Raw genomic sequence first — 17525 nt, 5'->3', positions numbered from 1 at the left:
GGATCTAAGGCCCAATCCCAATTCATCCCCTTTACCTCCTCCTTCTTGCAGAGGTAAAGTACCCTTTTAATTTAAGAGATCAAGAAGTAGAGGTCATCTTGTCATCCAAATGGCCACCAGTGCTCCAAATTGAAGGGCTATCTGATGACAACTTCTTGATATTCAAAAGAAAAGGGGCAATTTACCTCTGCAAGAAGAAGTTGCAGGGCCAAGGGGAGGCTGTCCAACAAGCTGGCAAGGGTCATAAGGTCATTTTCCAACAGTGTAGAGTCCATCATTCCACAGTAAGAAAGATTATTCACAAATAAAAAACATTCAAAACACCCGCCAATCTGACCAGAAGTGATCTCCCAGCAAGTTCATTCTAAGGTCAGACTGTGCAATGCTCAGAGAAACTGTGAAAACCCAAGAGCTACATCTCAGTCTCTACAGGCCTCAGTTAGCATTTAAATACTGTTTAGCAACCACATGACCTGGGTACCTTTGAGTGACCGAGTCAACCATGAACTCCACTGTACACCAAAGTATTTTAGAGTTAAATACTTTGGTGTACAGTTAAACACACACACACACACCCTCAGTTTAAATGGTTTATTACATTACAGTAAGTAATAATCTCAAAAGAGACAATACCATCCTTTAGTAAATACGTATTTATTTGGATTATTCGACATTGGAAACTTGTAAAAGTACAAAAAAACAATCGAGTTCAGAGTGTGCAAGCAGTAGTAAAATGTCCCTTATAGACCACCGTAAACCCACGACAGGCATTAGCCCCTCCTATTTCCGCAGTCTTTCCTTGTTTTTGATTATTGATTGATTTGTTTATGTTTTTAAAATAGTTGGATATGGTCTGATAGAAACTAGGCCGAACAGCTGTCAATTGGCTGAGCTGCTCATATGGGATTTTTTGCACTAACCTGTCCGAGAAGGTAAATATTTGTACTGTTTACCTGGATATGTCATATGTGTTTAGTTTGCTGATTTTCCCATAGAACAGACTCTGAATGTCACTGTTCAATCCCACAGGTGTTTGTGTTATTGTGTTTGTTTCGTCCCGTTTGCTTTACGACCAATAGTATGGTTGGTTGGTTTGGTCGTGGTCCTGTTTGGTATTTTGGTGTTATTAATATTGTTCCCTTAAGAAAATGTGGATTGTTTTGTATTCGACATTGTGTATAACTCTGGCGACTTTTTAAAAAAAAAACATTTTTTAGGAGAAGTTATGATTTACGAGTGCTTGTTCAGCATTCCTCTTCTGTCCATTGCTGCCCCCTGGCGGCATGTAATGGTATGTTTTCGTGTGTGTACATAATAATCAGCACTAAGGTATGGTTTTCTTGTCTGTGCACGTGCGTCTGTGTGTTGCTTAGTAAGTTGAATAATCATGGGTGAATACATTATCTTTGCCCATCGTTTACTGGCACATGTATTAAACAGATTTGTTGGTTTTAATCTTTCGTGTCATAGTGTTTCAAATTAACCATGTCGGTGTAAACCAAATTAATATAAACCAGTACTAAACAATACCTGGGACCCTTCTGGGTCGATGACACAGCACCACCTGGCTGTTGGTGCGGATTTTCCCATGTTTGCGTTGCTCACCTGACCGCTTCTTCGGTCATGTGACTGGTCTAAAGCGACAAGGCTCTGTTTTGGCACATAACGTTAATGTAACGGTGTGGTATGAATACTTGAGTCTCACTCCAGGACATGTCGGACTTCCTGTCAGAAACATCTTAGGTTAGATAATCGTTCATCAAGAGCGCTGAATGACATGAGAATGAAATGTGAGTAGGCTTTGCTGAGTCAGTCGGGGGGTGGTTACACTTCCTGAACTCGTGTTAACTCGCAGATTTACGCCTGAACTTCTACGTTTTCTTTTTGAACTACTTTGTCTGCAGATATAATGGCTCCGTCATTGCCATCATGTGCTGTTCTGATGCTTGTTTTCATCGCAGCTGACGTTATTCTCTGTAAAGGTAGCCAACAAAACACATCCTCACACAGTTTAATCTGTTGTTGTTGTTTTTATGTGCAAAAAAGAAAGTAACGGGCCTGATATGTTTTTTTCTCCCAGGAGACTATGAATGTATAGCCAAAAACTTTGGCCACGGCTCGGTTGTGTGCGTGTGTAATTCCAGCTACTGTGACAGTGTTGGGTCGGTGACCCTGCCTCCCCGGGGTCAGTACTCCTCCTACCTGAGCAGCATGGCGGGCAGCAGGCTGAAGGCCGGCCACGGACAGGTCCAGGAGAAAAGCTCCGGAGCAGGTGAGCGGAGGAGAAGCGCTTGATTTGACTGCTTCCTGTGGTGTTGGAGCACCTGCGCCTTTCTGAATGTGTTTCTTTCAGGCCTCAGGTTGACTATCGTTCCCTTCCAGAAGTATCAGAGGATCAGGGGGTTCGGTGGCGCGATGACGGACGCAGCAGCCATCAACATACTCTCTCTTTCCCATGGTGCACAGGAGCAGCTGCTGCGCCAGTACTTCTCAAACGAAGGTATACCGTATGAGCTAAATATGCAGTCAGAATCCAAAGAATGGACTTCCTATCCATCAAAAAGTATGGCTCCAACATAATTAGAAAATACAGTTTCTCACTCTGGCTGTTCATATGTAGCTCAGATAACCCCACAGGAAAGAACAAGTTATCCCTTTAAGTGTTACATATTATCATTATTATAATGTTGTACAGTTGCTGTGGATTTTCAGGCACCTTCATGCTGCAAACCCTCCATTCCGCCACATCCCAAAGGTGCTTTAGCGACGAGACATCGAACCGTGGAAGCCAGTTCAGTTTAGGGAACTCGCTGAGACACTTCTTGACCCAGTGCGTTATTCTGCTGGGTGCATAAAAAGGATGGACACGTGCTGCCTTTAAATGGAGCTTGTGAGGTCACTCAAGCTTTCCCAAGAACATTCCCATTTTCAAGGCTGTGAAACCAAATGTGGAGGCGTTGTGAACATAGTAAAACATGACCCCACGGTCAGGATCAGCACTCAGGCAGGCTGTGCACGCAGCGCTGAAATCGTGCCAAACTGGTCTTAAGTGGTTCAACGTGTGCCCGAAAAAAAAGAAAAAGACATGCCTTAAATCAGTGCCCTGCCACCAACAGCTTGACTTGTGTAAACGGGGCAGAATATGAAATATATGCCAAAAAAAGCACATCCTGGTATTTCTTTGCTCAGTGACAATAAACAGTCTATACTAGTACTTTATACAAATTTGACTAAATGCCTCACATATGGTGTCACAATCAGAATATTTTCAGGTTCTCGATTCCGACTCGCACATCTGCATAAATAATATACTAATAATATATTTATATATATATTCTAACAACAATAATAACAACATCAATAACAGGCTTTTCCTGTCATAGAATGTACAGCTGCATAGTACTCCCATACATTAATATGTGTATTCATTTGATGATGATTAAAATAAATAACTTAAGTTGAATAGATATCAGCAACATCTGCTCCCACAGGCCTGTGCAAATGACAAAAAATGTAAACAACGGAAATGAAAGGTCTTTTTTTGTTTGAAAATGCACCGCTGCAGAGTAAAACCACACTATGCAGTTTGTGGAGAAATTTTAGCGGGATTACGGAAACTGCTCGTCCCCGTGTCTTATTAACTGAAGAGTGTGTGTGTTGAGGTTAAGCTGCGTGTGTGTATATGTAGATTTGTTTAGAACGTCAGCTGTGAGTCGTGAGTGGCAGTTTAGGTTGCCACGGTGACGTAAAGAGTAAGATTCTGTTAGGGTTAGACTAAAAATGAGTCTGTGGGGCTGTTGGCCCATTCTCACATGATGTCATTCAGGAATTTTTAAACGCAATACATTGATGAATTCTGATCAAATTAGTTATGTTTGGTTCTGTGTTTTGTGACAGGTATCGGCTACAGGATTGTGCGCATCCCAATGGCCAGCTGTGACTTCTCAACCCGCCTTTACACCTATGCTGACACACCTGGAGACTACAACCTGGACAATTTTACTTTGGCCCCTGAGGACATCGACATGAAGGTCTCTTCTCGTACAAAGACGTGACCGTCCCTCTATAAGCTCATCTCATTAGTCTGATTTCAGCCTCCTTGTCTCCTCGCTCCTCTGTCCTCCTCTTCTTTTTTTTTTTGACCTAGAAATTGTTCACAGCAAAATACTTTGAAGGATGCCCTCGAGTCCTGAAATGTACCCAGAGGAGAGACTTGTCAGAGCAGCTGTAGACAGAGGATGCACACGGGTGTGTCCTCTGCAAATGTTTTTATTTGGCACCCGCCACGTCCAGAGGGGGTGTTACACATTAATCCTCCACTATATGTTGAATTAAAGAGAATATCTACTTTGTCACAAGAGAATTTAATGCTCGCATAAAAGAAATGATTAAAGTGGCAGGTGCAGTCGTGCCTCGCATCAGGTTTAAAATGACAGCTCTGAAGTAAGGGCGTCTCATTTTGTTTAATGCCTCTTACCCTGTGTCCTCTCTCCTCTTGTGTCTGTCCTTGGCTCCTCTGCTCACCTCTCTGGTGGGAGGGACCAAGACACAAATGGAGGAGTGGAGAAACTGAGTGTGCTCATTTTGGGAAAATGCGATAAGGGGCATGTCTCTCCATGTCTTTGCTCTTCTGTCTCTCAGATCCCTCTTCTGCAGCGTGCGCAGGCCATGTCTCCTCGTCCCCTCTCCCTGTTTGCCAGCGCCTGGAGCGCCCCCGCCTGGATGAAAACTAATAATGAACTCATAGGAAAGGGCTCCCTGAGGGGCAAGCCAGGGGGAAAAGAGCATAAAACATGGGCTCAGTACTATATCAGGTGGCTTTAAGTGATATTGCATATTGACTCAGGTTGATACAAGAGCATTTTATTCTGACAGATGCTTTCTTCCTCTCAGGTTCCTTGAGGAGTATGCTAAATATAACTTGACCTTCTGGGCCGTGACCACAGGAAATGAGCCCACTGCAGGACTTTTGAGAAACTACAGGTCTCTTCCTATATGACTTAACAAGTGATTTATATATGTATAATTATATATATACAGTAGAGATATGACAACACAAAGCATCTTTGTTGCTTCTTAATGCTGCGAGACACTGAGGCAACTCTTTCTCACTTCAGTTTCCAGGCTCTCGGCTTCACCGCTGAGGAGCAGAGAGACTGGGTGGCTCTGGACTTGGGCCCTGCTCTGAAAGCCTCAGCATACCCCCACACACACATCCTCATACTGGATGACAACCGCCTGCTGCTGCCCCACTGGGCCAAAGTGGTGAGTCCAAGGACAAAGAGATGCAGTAGAGAAAAAAGGTCACTGCTAACTTTATTTTTACCTGAAGCTACACTGGGGTTACAGATGAGATATTAGGACATGCAGCATAAACCAGTTTATGGAATTAAGTGAAATTAATCACATCTTAACGTGGCGCCCAGCCACTGGGGAGCACGAGCCAGTGAGCCAGTGTCTAGTGCCGGTCCCAATAAATGGTGAGAGTTAGTGTGTGCCAAATCAATGATGCGAGATCGACTCGCTGTGGCGACCCCTGATAAAAGGGAGAGGCCAGAAGAAGAAGAAGAAGAATCGCATCTTAACATTAGAGTAAAATGTAGTGCAATGATGTACATAATGAAGATTTATCGTACAGTGAAAGTGTTTACACACCGGGGAAATGCTAAAATAAGAAACCACCATTCAGTCTGCAGCAAAGTAGCAGCAACAAAATGACTTTTTAGACTTTCACTTTGATATTTGACACCAATTAATATGTACAGTCAAAACCAGATTTATGCAGGTTCCGATTTAGTAACTGATTAACTGCAGTGTTCAACATAAAGTTTAGGCTCATTAAACTGGACTTTGGTCAGATTAAAGTGGATTCAGACTGAGCGTAGGTTTTGTTAACCCTTTAATGTCCTCAGAAAGAAAAAAAAAAACTGGCTTTAAGTCAGAACAGAGTGGGTTTAGGTCAGGTTGGATCCGCTCAAGCCATTTTAGAGTGGTTTAAGGAAACGTTAGGCTGGTGTCAGACAATGTTTGTGTAGGTTTTAGAACATGCTTGTCTATATTTAGACCAGGGTTGGCCAGATAATCTGGATTCAGACTGAATGTAGTGCATGTGAGACTGAGTTTAGGACAGGTTTAAGTGGATATAAACTTTATTTAGACAAGGTTATGCTGCATGTAGGCCACATTAAAGTTAGCTTTCGGCCATATTAAGATGTATTTCATAGTTAAAGCAAACAGCATCTTTATGTTGAGTCTGGAAACTCTGTTACTGAATCGATATCAAGCATCACAAATGCATCTTTTTTATAGATCTTTTTGGTACTAGAAGGCCTCTTTATTGCAAGTGCTGTAGTATGTAACCTTCTAAGAATTCTAAACATTTGTATCTTTTCCCCCTCAGGTCCTAAGTGATGTTCATGCAGCACAGTACATTCACGGCGTGGCCGTCCACTGGTATTTCGACAGAATTGTCCCCGCTGACATAAGCTTGGGAGTCACCCATCAGCTCTATCCTGAGTATTACCTGTTTGGCACAGAGGCCTGTGCTGGAGGAAACCCAGTTGACAAAGGGGTGAAGCTGGGAAGCTGGGAAAGGGCTGAAGAGTATGCGCATGACATTATGGAGGTGAGATCTGATCCTGCTGCATGTATGATGGTTGTGCGTGTTCAGTCAGATCCACTGTTCCAGATGTACGACTCGACAAGCTGCGAGCTGCCCCAGAAAGGTGTGTCGCCTCCCTTCATGTTGCATTGAGGGTTACAAGTTACACTCTGCAGAGAAACTGCCTGCAGGCCTGCGAAGCAAGCTGGAGCTGCTGTTCTGTCTCTTCTTTCTTCACTCTCACTCAAGGGAAATTGGACTCTTTCCATTGAATTAATTTTGCATGGGCTGGTTCAGGCTGTAGACATATCCAGAGTCAGATGGACATTGATCATGTAAATGTGCTGTCTTTGTGACATTTAAACTAGGTCCCACTTCAAAAGAGTCACTTAATGAAACGTATTCCTACCACTGAGCTTCAAAGCCTACTTCAGGCAGTAGACGCTGAACTTGTGGGTCTTTTCTGTTTTAGGACTTAAATCACCATGTTGTGGGCTGGACTGACTGGAACTTGGCCCTGAACCAGACTGGTGGCCCCAACTGGGTTAAAAACTTTGTGGACAGCCCTGTTGTTGTGGATGCGGAGCTGGACGTCTTCTACAAGCAGCCAGCTTTTTACAGCATGGCCCACTTCAGGTAGTCGTCCGTTTGCCTCCCGTGCATCAATGACATGTTCCCATTTCACAAGGCGCCAGTCTTATGAGATCAACCCAAACTTTTACACAGCAAGTTCCTGTTGGAGGGGTCTCAGAGGGTGGGGGTGTCTGCGAGTGGAAAAACAAAGCTGGAATTTTCTGCCTTCATCAGACCAGATGGCTCAGTGGTGCTCATTGTCCTCAACAGGTACTCATGAATGAAATCTGTGCGAATATGTGCAACTGTCGGGCAAATGCTGAACGCCGTTTGTGTTTGTCAGGTCGTCGTCAGTGATCCAGTTTGAAGTCTGGGATCCTGCCGTTGGTTACATTCCCTGCACTGCGCCGGCTAATTCGCTGCTAACGCTTGGTTGGAACACAAACTGAGCTTTAACACACTGAATATTTCTCTGCACATTTCACAGAAAGAAAGCATTTCATAATGGAGCCTTCTTCTCATTACATAAGCACACCACCTACATGCCGTTTTACAGAATGGTTGGTTTGCTTTGCTGCCGTTTGAAACAGTCCTAATGATGTCACTAGTCATTTAGATTAACCTTGATCAATAAGAAACGCAACACATTGTTCTTTGATTCAAAAGAATAAAATGTCACCATTCATTTATGTAACTGAACATAAATTAATGAGTTTACCAGATTAACTTGTGCCATAACATTACTGAAAGGGCTCATCCTCATCTTGAAGTGAAGAAATCATCTAAATTATGTCCTGAACTTGTAAATACCTTCTGCTTTAGTTTAGTCTTTTTACATTTTTAATAAAGCACCTATTGTTGAAAATTCTACATGTCACCATTCTTGAGTACAGAGGAGATAAAACCCCACATTAAATGGACTTAAAGCAATGAAAGTTAAAACATTAAGTCTTTTTTTTGTCAATTTATTAATACATCATAGACTTTTTTCATATAATATACAGTTGGACAACCAGGTATTTCACATGTGCATCTCCATTCTCAATGTTTTCATCATTGCAAACCTTAAGTTTTTTTTTTTTTTGACTAAAGTTATTTACATAAAAAAAGGAAAAAAACAAAAAGATGGTCATAAACAGAAGAATAAAATGACAGAGGGATGCCATCTGTTTATTATTATATACACCAGGAGGGGTATGTGAAATAAAGCATCAGATAATGGGCCCAACTCTGAGGGATTTAATTTCATTCCCTCAGTGGTAAAAACATTTATAGTTTCAGATTGAGAAGAGTCCCGAGGGGTGCACTACGAAGCAAGATCAGTGGCTTAGCAGGTGATGTTGAGCTTTCAGGGTCATGAAGGCGGTTCAGAGCAGTTTGTAGACGGCAAACTCAGACTAATACAGCACTGAGATGTGGTCAGGCAGACGCATCGAAAGTCGATGTCTGACATTGTAAAATAATTTGAAGTGAGAATATAGGAGAAATTCACTTCAACTCTTATTTAGAAGTCTGTCAGTGCATAATATGCTGATCAAATCTGGGCATTTTAATCGCCAAATTTAACTATACATACAATACAACGTCGACTTGGTGATATCTTAATCTAGCAAATATCCGACCCACCATCGATTTTAATCTTAACTAACAATCAGCCCTTTTTGACCAGTGCGGCAAACCCCCGGTGAAGATTCTCTGTTGGTGACCCACCAAAGAGGCTTTGCAGTCACAGCAGAACGTTTGCATCACGTTACCATGGGAACAAAGCTGCCACTGGGTGAATCAGAACGGATTTTTAAAAAATAAATTTCACACACCTTGTCCTGATTTGCCGACAAATTCGTCCTATAGTCTGCTGCCGATATCGGATCTAACACATACACAGAAATAAATAAATCTAGACCTACACATCAGAAAATGTTCAGCCAATTCAATTTCCCTTGGATTTGGTCAAAGACTTACGTGACTGCTACATCATTATGGGAGGCTGTCCGAGGTAAGTGTACTTTTCATCGTGTTAAAAGTTTGCATCTAAAACAGTATAACATATACTGTATAACTTAGACGAACTTAGTTATTTGCACAATTTTCTGCTGTTTTTCACATTTCACCGTTCATACAACCTGCTCTTCTGAATGAATGAATGAAAGATGATGGGCATTGTGTGGAAGAAGCGTGAAATGATGACTAAAACACCCATCTTGTGTGAGAGCGCAGTCTATAAAGAAAAGCTGGAGTTCAAGTCATAGTACTTGTTATCTCTGAGTGAAGGTTTAGCGTTATTTTTCAGTCCAGCTAACACAAAGGCAGCCCGGCTGTGTTGAACATGCTTCATAGTACACTCCTCTGGAAGGTGCCACAAATCTCTTCCTGTTATCTGAAGTCACAGCTTCTGTTCGTGGCCACTCAACACCATTCCTATAAAATGCTTTGTTTTGTTCTTTTATTGTAATACATCATGTGTTGACACAATAACATGAACCCCTTTACAGTGCAATCCAATACGACACTGCCATTGTACATAAATGAGTTCAATCGACATCGTTCTGATGCAACCCTCAAAAAAAAATGGAACAATATTTAAATCCTTGAGAGCAGTGGGCGTTCATGTTGTTATGTTCTGTCTCTGCAAATGCAAAAGGGTGAAAATATCCCCTAAAGTCTTTCCATGTGCCTTTCAGGGCTCAGTTGCAGGATTAAGCTCATCCAGAAGTCAAGGTAAATGATATCAATTCTGGCATTTCCCCTTCATGGTGTATTGCAGCAGTACATTTAGAAAGATGTAGACGAAGTTTGGTTGAGAAGCGAAAACAGAGAAGACGGGCGGGACGAACATTAATCTAAATTGAGGTGCCACTTGGCAAAGAAAAAGGGGGTTTAAGCAAACCACAGTGGATTGTTAAGACGTCTGCATGGTACATGATTGAGGAGAAAGGCATTAAAATAGAAATTAGAGATACAAAAAAAGGTTATCTTGAGATGATTATGACTGCAACGGAGATGAACAGAGGGAAGTGAGAAGCGTTTTGTTGGAGGGGAACCAAGGGATGAGAAAGGTGGGTGTCTCAGAAGGACCATCTCTCCTGTGTGCGGGGGTCCATAGAGAGGGAGGGGGACTCTGATGGGGTCTGGCTGCTGCTGTCTTCTCCATTCAAACTCATCCTACACACTGGACATGTGTCATGCTGCATGGCCACACAACAGAATGCAGACATTAGCTCGTTGCTGTCTGAGAGACGTTTTAACAAGAGGACTTTCTGAATTTTAGTCATGATGATGATGATGCTTCTTTGGATGCGAGTGGTAACTAATCATATATGACACAGAAACTTCCAGACTGAAAATCCGGGCTCATGCAGAAGCCCATTAAATCTAGAGTTCGTCACAAATCCATATCAGTTTCAAATGTACTGAAAAGGTAGTGAAATTAATCAGTTTGTGCTATAAAAACAGTGCTCACAAACTACCATCTGATGGTAGTAAAAGACTTCCCCCCTTTATCTCAGAATTAACTGGCAGCAATATTCTTAAACCCAGCAGAGCACTGATTATATAGGATACAATTCTGTCTATAAACAGGTTATACTAAGGAACTGGGTACAAGACCACAGATGAACTCCATCAATAAGCATCAAATCACCCTGGGTATTTTCAAGATGATGACCAGATAATCAAAGTGTTTAAAACGTTCCTTTACATCTAAAGAATGTGAATACACCATGTTCTGCTGTGTTTGTGGTAACTCACCATTTCCAGCCATGGTACTATACAGTCTGAATGAAAGAAGTGGTTACAGGGTAGCTGTCTGACTGGCTCTCCCACCGCAAAGTCCTCTTTGCATACTGGACATTCCATACAGCAGTCTGTAGGAGTGAAGATGGATATGTGTTTTTATCTTTCACCTGATATCAATGCCCCCACCACATCAGTCCCTTGTTAGAAAATGTTTTAGCATGCCTTTAGCTGCCTTTTAGCCCTGAGGATATTAGCAACCCACACCCCCGCTGCTGCCTGTCTCCTCATCAGTAATTCCAGGGACAGCTTGACAAATACATCACGCTTCCATGTCTGCAGCTGGAAAAAAATTGTTATCTTCCGGATGTTTTTGGTCATCCGGCAACTGGCTTTGGTGTGCTCTGCGCCCAACCCACATGGCTATCGCAGCGCATACCGCATCATATTACGCAATAACCTTAGATTTATTTCTTAAATTTGTTGTATAGCTGCAGTCTAAATTGTGTATGCCTCATTCAAAGTCTAACCAGACGATTCAGGCAATTTAAGGACACAAAACAGTCTCATTGAAGGATTAAAACCACAAAAGTCATAAGAAGGGTTCTTTGATTTTTCCCAAATAGTTGTTTTTTTTAAAGTTAGGCTGCACAACTAACCATAACTAGTAGTTACAATGGAGTAATAATACAAGACAGCACACAAAGAGGAAGTTAAGAAGAAACCACACAAAAGTGGGAAAAAATGGGGAGGGGGGTGAGAGATAAGCTGACATAATTAGAAAGTAATCCATAGAACAAACTTCATAATGCCAAGGTTAACGGGCAACTTTAAACACAAGACAATAACTAGTCATAACTAATTATTCACATGCTTACTTCATTACATGACAACATGCTTCTGTAGATGTTCGAACAACTAAAACAAAGTAACACTACAGATGGCAGCAAGATTGGTTTATTGCTTTGGCCCTTAAAAGTTGTGTAACAGCTTTATACGCTCTCAAAATTAATGATTACTTTGTGAATGGACAGTATGCAGTAACACTGACTTTAACAGGTAAGAACGGTGTGTCCGGTTTAAAGCAATGCTTTAAAAGAAGCCATCAGTTCTTAGTAAAAATAAATAGTGACGAAGATGTTGAAACACAAACTTAGGAGCAAAATTACACACAGCTGCTATGACCTAAAGTTTGTGCTTAGCCAACTGCTAAAATAAAGTAATTACACACAGGGGGTTAACTGACAGTTTTAGTGATAGCACTGCTGCAGTTTGCACTTCAAGCACGCAAAAGAGAAACTTTGTGAATCAGCGAGGTAAGAGAGGGGGGATAGGAATGAGATGTGACAGACCTGCTTGTTCCTGAGAGATATTGACAGTTGGGAGAGAAGAAATCTTCTCTTTCTCAGCTGGAGGAGGTCCTGTGTTCTCCAACTGACCTAGTAACTACACACACACACACACACACACTTGTAAACTCAAGACGATAAAAAGTGAGAGAAGACAAGGTTTTAGTTTACCTGTGTTATCACGGCATCTAACCCTCCCTGCCCCCAAGCGTAATCCCCTGGGTTAGAGTGCAGCATCCCCGTCCTGAAAGAGACGCAGGCAGCCGAAGTTGATGTGAAATAGCATTTAAGTAGCATTAACAGTGGGATGCTACTGCCGTGTTGATTTACCATGACAGGGGAGGTGAGCCAGGGACTCCAGAGTTGGCAAATAGACCAGCAAGAAACTGTTGTACGATCCTAACAAAACAAACAGAAACACAAAGTCATCACCGAAATCCAAGATCGATTGTGATCGTGAAACCTCATTTTCAGATGTCGTTGTGACCGAGAAGCAGTTCTATTCCATCCCTCACGCCGCTTCATTTCACACCAGGCGTCTTTTCAAAACAAAGCATAATGTCTGCCTGACTGGACAAGTCACACTCAGTGGAGGCATACTTCTGTTTTATTTACTGTTGCTCACCTACTCCCAGGACTCCTCTAGATAATTCACACACTTTGTCCCCTTTATGGAAACAGCATTTGTTGTGTCATGTGACATATTATATTTCCCAAAATGCCACATTTCTCATTACCCATGACACCCACACACACAAATGAATAATTAAATAAATACTTGCTATGCTGCAGGTGACATAGGGGTAATGATGTGAAATATGATCAGGAGTCTACAAAGGGTGCTCCACTTTGAAAATGATTTAGTTTGTGCTAGTTGACATGGCCTCTGTCCAAAATGGGTCATTCGCATATATTAAGCAAAGCAGAGTGGCAGGTTGCTTCTTGGAGCTTCTGGGACATGCCACGGCATGTCTGATGAAAACATCACTGAATAGAGTGGCCACAATCAACCAGGCAACTGTTTCGGACCCAGAATGTGTTGCAACCCCCGCAGAACAAGGGGCACAATGTTAAAAAGCCCTCTCATTACAAACCGGAGAATAAAAGAAACAGAGGATGATGCAGCTGAACCAGTCAATAACTTACCCCTCCACAGCAGGCGAGCGATCTGGCCTACTGCTGCCTCTGGACCGGTATCTCCTCTGACTGTGCAAACGAGGAGGACGCCCTGGTCCCCAGTGTTCCCCCGCTCCTAGTAGGCTCCCCATAGGTCCTCCCAACCCTGCAGGGACAGATCCCCCGATCGATCCACCTCCCAAACCTCCCAGATCGCCGAATCCCCCCAGGCGTCCTCCAGGGAGCCGAGGTTCTGAGTCAGGAGTGTCGCTGTCTGTTGTAAATGGCCGCTCCAGTAACAAGAGGTGCCATAGCTGGAGGGATGTTAGGATCAGACAGTAGCAGAGGGGGGGTAACGATAGAGACACAGAAAACAAACAATGGTGGAAGAAAAGAAAAGAAGTGACAGATGGGGGACAAAGGAGAGGAGAACAGAGAAGAAAAGGACTCAGTTAATCATAATATACAATCACTTCTATAAGATTTCTTTATCCTGTATGTCCAATACTCCCAAAAACTCCTTAGATCCACTCATACCTCTGCAAACTGTGTGGCTGTGTCATCCATCCCGTTTGCCCCACCCTCTAGGAGACTGAGGGGAAACAGCGCATAAGGGGACAAAAGACACAATATCAGCAACCATGACTGAACCCTGCACATATGTTCCCCTTTAGTGTTATTCCGGAACAAGACTGCACGGCGAGCATAAAGCTTCAACACTGCGGCATCAGCATTGTTCTTTCTCTTGTTACAGACCAACACTATAGACTTTAAAGTCACGTGTCGTCTGGAAACGTCACGCAACGTGACCAAAGTCTCCTACCTGGAGTCTTCTGTTACTTCCTCGATGAAACCTGAATCACATCTTGGACAGATGTACTCCTGAAACGAGTCAAAGCAAAGACTGAGTCACAGATGATTCAAATAGGGTTGGGGAGGATTACTATTGTAATTTCCTACAATGCAAGGTATAAAATGCTATTTTTTTACCCTCAAATAATCACTTGATAGAGATACTAAGCAGAGGAAGGAGGCTGACTTTCACAAAGGTGAAGCTGGAATCAATCATTTGTCTGGCATTTTGCTTCAGTAAAAGCTGTAGTATTTACATAGCTATAAAACTAATTATTAGTATTAAAGTATTAAAACGAACTTATTACTGCAGCTCCACTTGAGAGATATTATTTAGGCTGTTACCAATAAATATTACAAGACAACTCAAATTTAAAGAATATGACATTTCAGGGTAAATGTTTTATGAGAATTTCTCATGATTTAGACTGCATTCAAAAAGATTCATTTATATTTGACAAATATCACCAGGCCCCAAAATTGTGAAACTATTTCAAAGATGGAGAGATCACCAAAATATAACAACAGAAAGATTTCAGTCATATAAGTATGACGGCAAGTGTTTTATGAATGCGACCCAGGAGGTAGAGCTGGTCTGCCAGCCACACCTAAAGTGCTGATTGTTAAGAAGCAGCGCGACAGAATGAGGAAAACATGGCTGCCAACTAGTGAGGCCGTATCATATGTTGTCCTCTCAACACTGAAAACAAAACTAAAGTGAGGTCATTTATCACAGAGACAAGATTTGTGAGCGATTAGAGTGATACCTGCTGTATAACATATGTTTGTGACAAAGTGGATCACAGTATTCCTTTTGCTTTTGAAAGCAGAATATGAATTAACCAACACGTCAAACTCATATGACGACTTATCAAATTCCATAAGCTTCATTTGGTGATAGTTGGGGATCTGAAACTAATTTCTTCCTCGGATTCCCACGGTAAGCAAAAAACATATTTTGTCAGTCATTTTCTCAGTTTATTCTCTCCGTTATATAAATGGATCCGTGACTGAAATATGGTTCTTGGGATACCTTAAGTAGTGTAGTGTAATAATGTTGGGGGGTTGCAGTCATTTGGCTCACTGCAGACATGCCACAGGACTGAGTGTCCAGGAGACAAGCAAGCCAATTCAGAGTCAGTGACAGAGCAGCCGCGCCATAAAAATAAAGATTACAATGACAACTGGGGAAGTCGTGATCAGAAAAAAATTCAGTTGAGAGCTAATTAGAAAACAAATGATCGTAACTAACGGTTTAATTGTCATCTTATGGCACTATAAGTCTAAAATTAGCATTGTTAACGCCTACGATTGCCACTTTTTTTTTATTGCAAACCCATTATTGGACTCTTCTGTTTCATTTGGCTAAAAAGCAAAAATATGCACACAGCTGTGATACGGTGTCTGAAACACTGGAGGTGAAAGCTGGTGCCATAGCAAGACAAGATCATTTTTGCTAGCCTCATTCAGCTGTTTTATACTGCTAAATGGAGATTATTTCAACGGTTATGCAAAATGTTAATAGTCTGAAGAAGAACTCTGACAGCCCTGATGACAACTAAACAATTAGGTGGACCGACTTAAGGGCAATATTAGTGATAGCCACAAAAGCAGTTTTATATGCCATCAGTCACAAGTTTTTTAAAAATGAATATTATGGCCAACTAATATCCATAATTTCCATTACATTTAGTTTTTCAGCAGACGCTTCATCCGAAGTGACTTACAAATCAGAAAATACCATTTACGCTTCAGTGCAGTAAGAGACCTTGGTCTATGCAATGAGTGCTGAATCAATATTAATCCATCTAAACGACAGAGTAGAAGTAGAACAAGCACAGAAGTGCAAGTGAGAGCAGGTTAGGTGTATTTAAAGTGTCAGGAGAGGAGGTGTTCTCTGAGGAGACAAGTCTTCCAGATATTCTTGCAAGTAGAGAGGGACGCCTCTGCTCTGATAGCACATGAAGCTCGTTCTACCATAGTGGAACCACTAATGAGTGCAGTCTGGAATGAGACTGCCAAGTGCGCAAGGACGGCAATACCAGGCCATGTATATACAAAGGAACGGGGTGGGTCGAGCTGAAGCTTATCAACTGACCACAGACACAGTATAAACTTCCACTATTATGGCAAAAGTAGTGCATATTTTTATCTTATCGTAGCGTTGCTGTAATAATAAAACATGGTATGTTTTATTCTAACTAAGAGATTTAAAGCAAAAGACAGTCTATTATCTCTAATACATGTGTGGGGACATTTCAGCTTTTAGGGCTCCTAAATTATTTTTCAATGTTAAAGAAATTAGATGTCTAAGTTTTTGATGACCAACCAACTAATTAATAAATATTCTCAATATCAGACATCAGGACCACACAGTACTACAAACTACAGCTTCCTCAGTGATCAACACTGAGCACTGAAATATGATCACAGTGAAGAAAAAAACATTACTAGCTTGTTGCAGCTATGACTAACAGCAAGGCTGTTATAAGTGTGCATTTAGATCATAAGTTCAGAGTGTCATATTGTAATTTAAGGTCAGCCGACATGTCAGTCTCGTCTGCCTCTTAATCGCTGTAACAATACTCTCCTTGCTTATTTAAAAACTGAAACTAAAAATGACGTGTGTACACATACATCTTCCCGAAAATTCCCCAACTAACCGCGTCAAGTCTGTGTTTTAACGGGAACAAAAACTGAAAACAAAAAAATCCCTACTCCCGGTCAACTGTAGGTAAACGTGTGGCTTTGGAGGAAAGGGTAAAACACGAATATTACAGTTCTTCCCGTTGTTTGTTGTCTGTGTGCAAAAAAACAACACCTCCAAAGTGTCTCACCAAAGCTTATTGTAAAAAGCTATGAACCGATCGTATCAAACATGGAGTCCCAACAAGACATGTCAATGATTGCTTTTAAAGTCCGTTTTTCAACGGATAAAAATGACCAGAGTCTATTTAGTGAGTTAATAACAACCAGTGCTGCTAACTGCTAACAGGCTAACCGCGGTGTAGCTGTAGCAAGCAGGCGAAACAAACGGCCGTTTGCCGGAAGGCAGCCTTGACAGCCGCGCATTTTGTAGGAGATATTATGACAGATGAACGAAAACCATCCGACTTACCGGGAGTTTGGGGTTTACTTCTCCCTTACAACAGTGACAGAAAAACCGATGCGGGGGAACAGCCGCAGCCTCCGCCATCTTCCCCAGAGCAGCACAAACACTGACGTAGGTCCTCCACAAAGTGAAGACAGCTGTCCGCCTCCAGCCCGGCATGCACCGCGGCACTGCTGCGGAATCCCAGCGA

At 42.0% G+C, this 17525-nt stretch overlaps 2 protein-coding genes across 5 annotated transcripts; one reads left to right on the top strand and one right to left on the bottom strand.

The window, feature by feature from the left end:
- Positions 1 to 833: 833 nt before the first annotated feature.
- On the top strand, positions 834 to 8039 carry gba1 (glucosylceramidase beta 1). 4 transcript variants are annotated; one of them, XM_072394196.1, is made up of 12 exons: positions 834 to 932; positions 1905 to 1982; positions 2081 to 2272; positions 2354 to 2500; positions 3898 to 4031; positions 4642 to 4814; positions 4894 to 4983; positions 5118 to 5265; positions 6401 to 6625; positions 7074 to 7237; positions 7328 to 7444; positions 7518 to 8039. In XM_072394196.1, exons 2-12 carry the CDS (start codon positions 1910 to 1912, stop codon positions 7621 to 7623), a joined length of 1569 nt encoding a protein of 522 aa, XP_072250297.1. In that variant the 5' UTR covers positions 834 to 932; positions 1905 to 1909; the 3' UTR covers positions 7624 to 8039. The 4 variants fall into 4 exon arrangements, with proteins under 4 accessions (XP_072250297.1, XP_072250296.1, XP_072250295.1 ...); XM_072394195.1 differs by lacking the exon at positions 834 to 932 and adding an exon at positions 1222 to 1291; XM_072394194.1 differs by lacking the exon at positions 834 to 932 and adding an exon at positions 1605 to 1790.
- Positions 8040 to 8318: 279 nt separating this feature from the next.
- rnf115a (ring finger protein 115a) lies at positions 8319 to 17464 on the bottom strand. The gene is made up of 9 exons (XM_072394198.1): positions 17342 to 17464; positions 14195 to 14253; positions 13909 to 13963; positions 13402 to 13685; positions 12586 to 12654; positions 12427 to 12499; positions 12259 to 12352; positions 10922 to 11037; positions 8319 to 10359 (listed from the first exon to the last, which is right to left on the bottom strand). The coding sequence occupies exons 1-9, from the start codon at positions 17417 to 17419 to the stop codon at positions 10240 to 10242; spliced, it is 948 nt and encodes a 315-aa protein (XP_072250299.1). The 5' UTR covers positions 17420 to 17464; the 3' UTR covers positions 8319 to 10239.
- Between the last annotated feature and the right edge of the window lie 61 nt (positions 17465 to 17525).

The sequence above is a fragment of the Leuresthes tenuis genome, unplaced genomic scaffold, assembly GCF_036924035.1.
Source record: "Leuresthes tenuis unplaced genomic scaffold, fLeuTen1.0.hap1 SCAF_10, whole genome shotgun sequence".
NCBI lineage: Eukaryota > Metazoa > Chordata > Actinopteri > Atheriniformes > Atherinopsidae > Leuresthes > Leuresthes tenuis.
Note: the sequence above shows the minus strand (reverse complement) of the source record. Positions and strands in the feature narration are given on the sequence as shown.

What these genes read in the sequence shown, in the direction of transcription:
- gba1 (XM_072394194.1), top strand. An exon ending in GGAGAAAAGCTCCGGAGCAG is followed by an intron (nt 2,273 to 2,353) that starts GTGAGCGGAGGA and finishes TGTTTCTTTCAG; the next exon opens with GCCTCAGGTTGACTATCGTT. An exon ending in GGACTTTTGAGAAACTACAG is followed by an intron (nt 4,984 to 5,117) that starts GTCTCTTCCTAT and finishes TTCTCACTTCAG; the next exon opens with TTTCCAGGCTCTCGGCTTCA.
- rnf115a (XM_072394198.1), bottom strand. Translation starts at nt 17,419, where the DNA reads ATGGCGGAGGCTGCGGCTGTTCCCCCGCATCGGTTTTTCTGTCACTGT. An exon ending in AAGTAAACCCCAAACTCCCG is followed by an intron (nt 14,254 to 17,341) that starts GTAAGTCGGATG and finishes GACTCGTTTCAG; the next exon opens with GAGTACATCTGTCCAAGATG. An exon ending in GAAGTAACAGAAGACTCCAG is followed by an intron (nt 13,964 to 14,194) that starts GTAGGAGACTTT and finishes GTTTCCCCTCAG; the next exon opens with TCTCCTAGAGGGTGGGGCAA.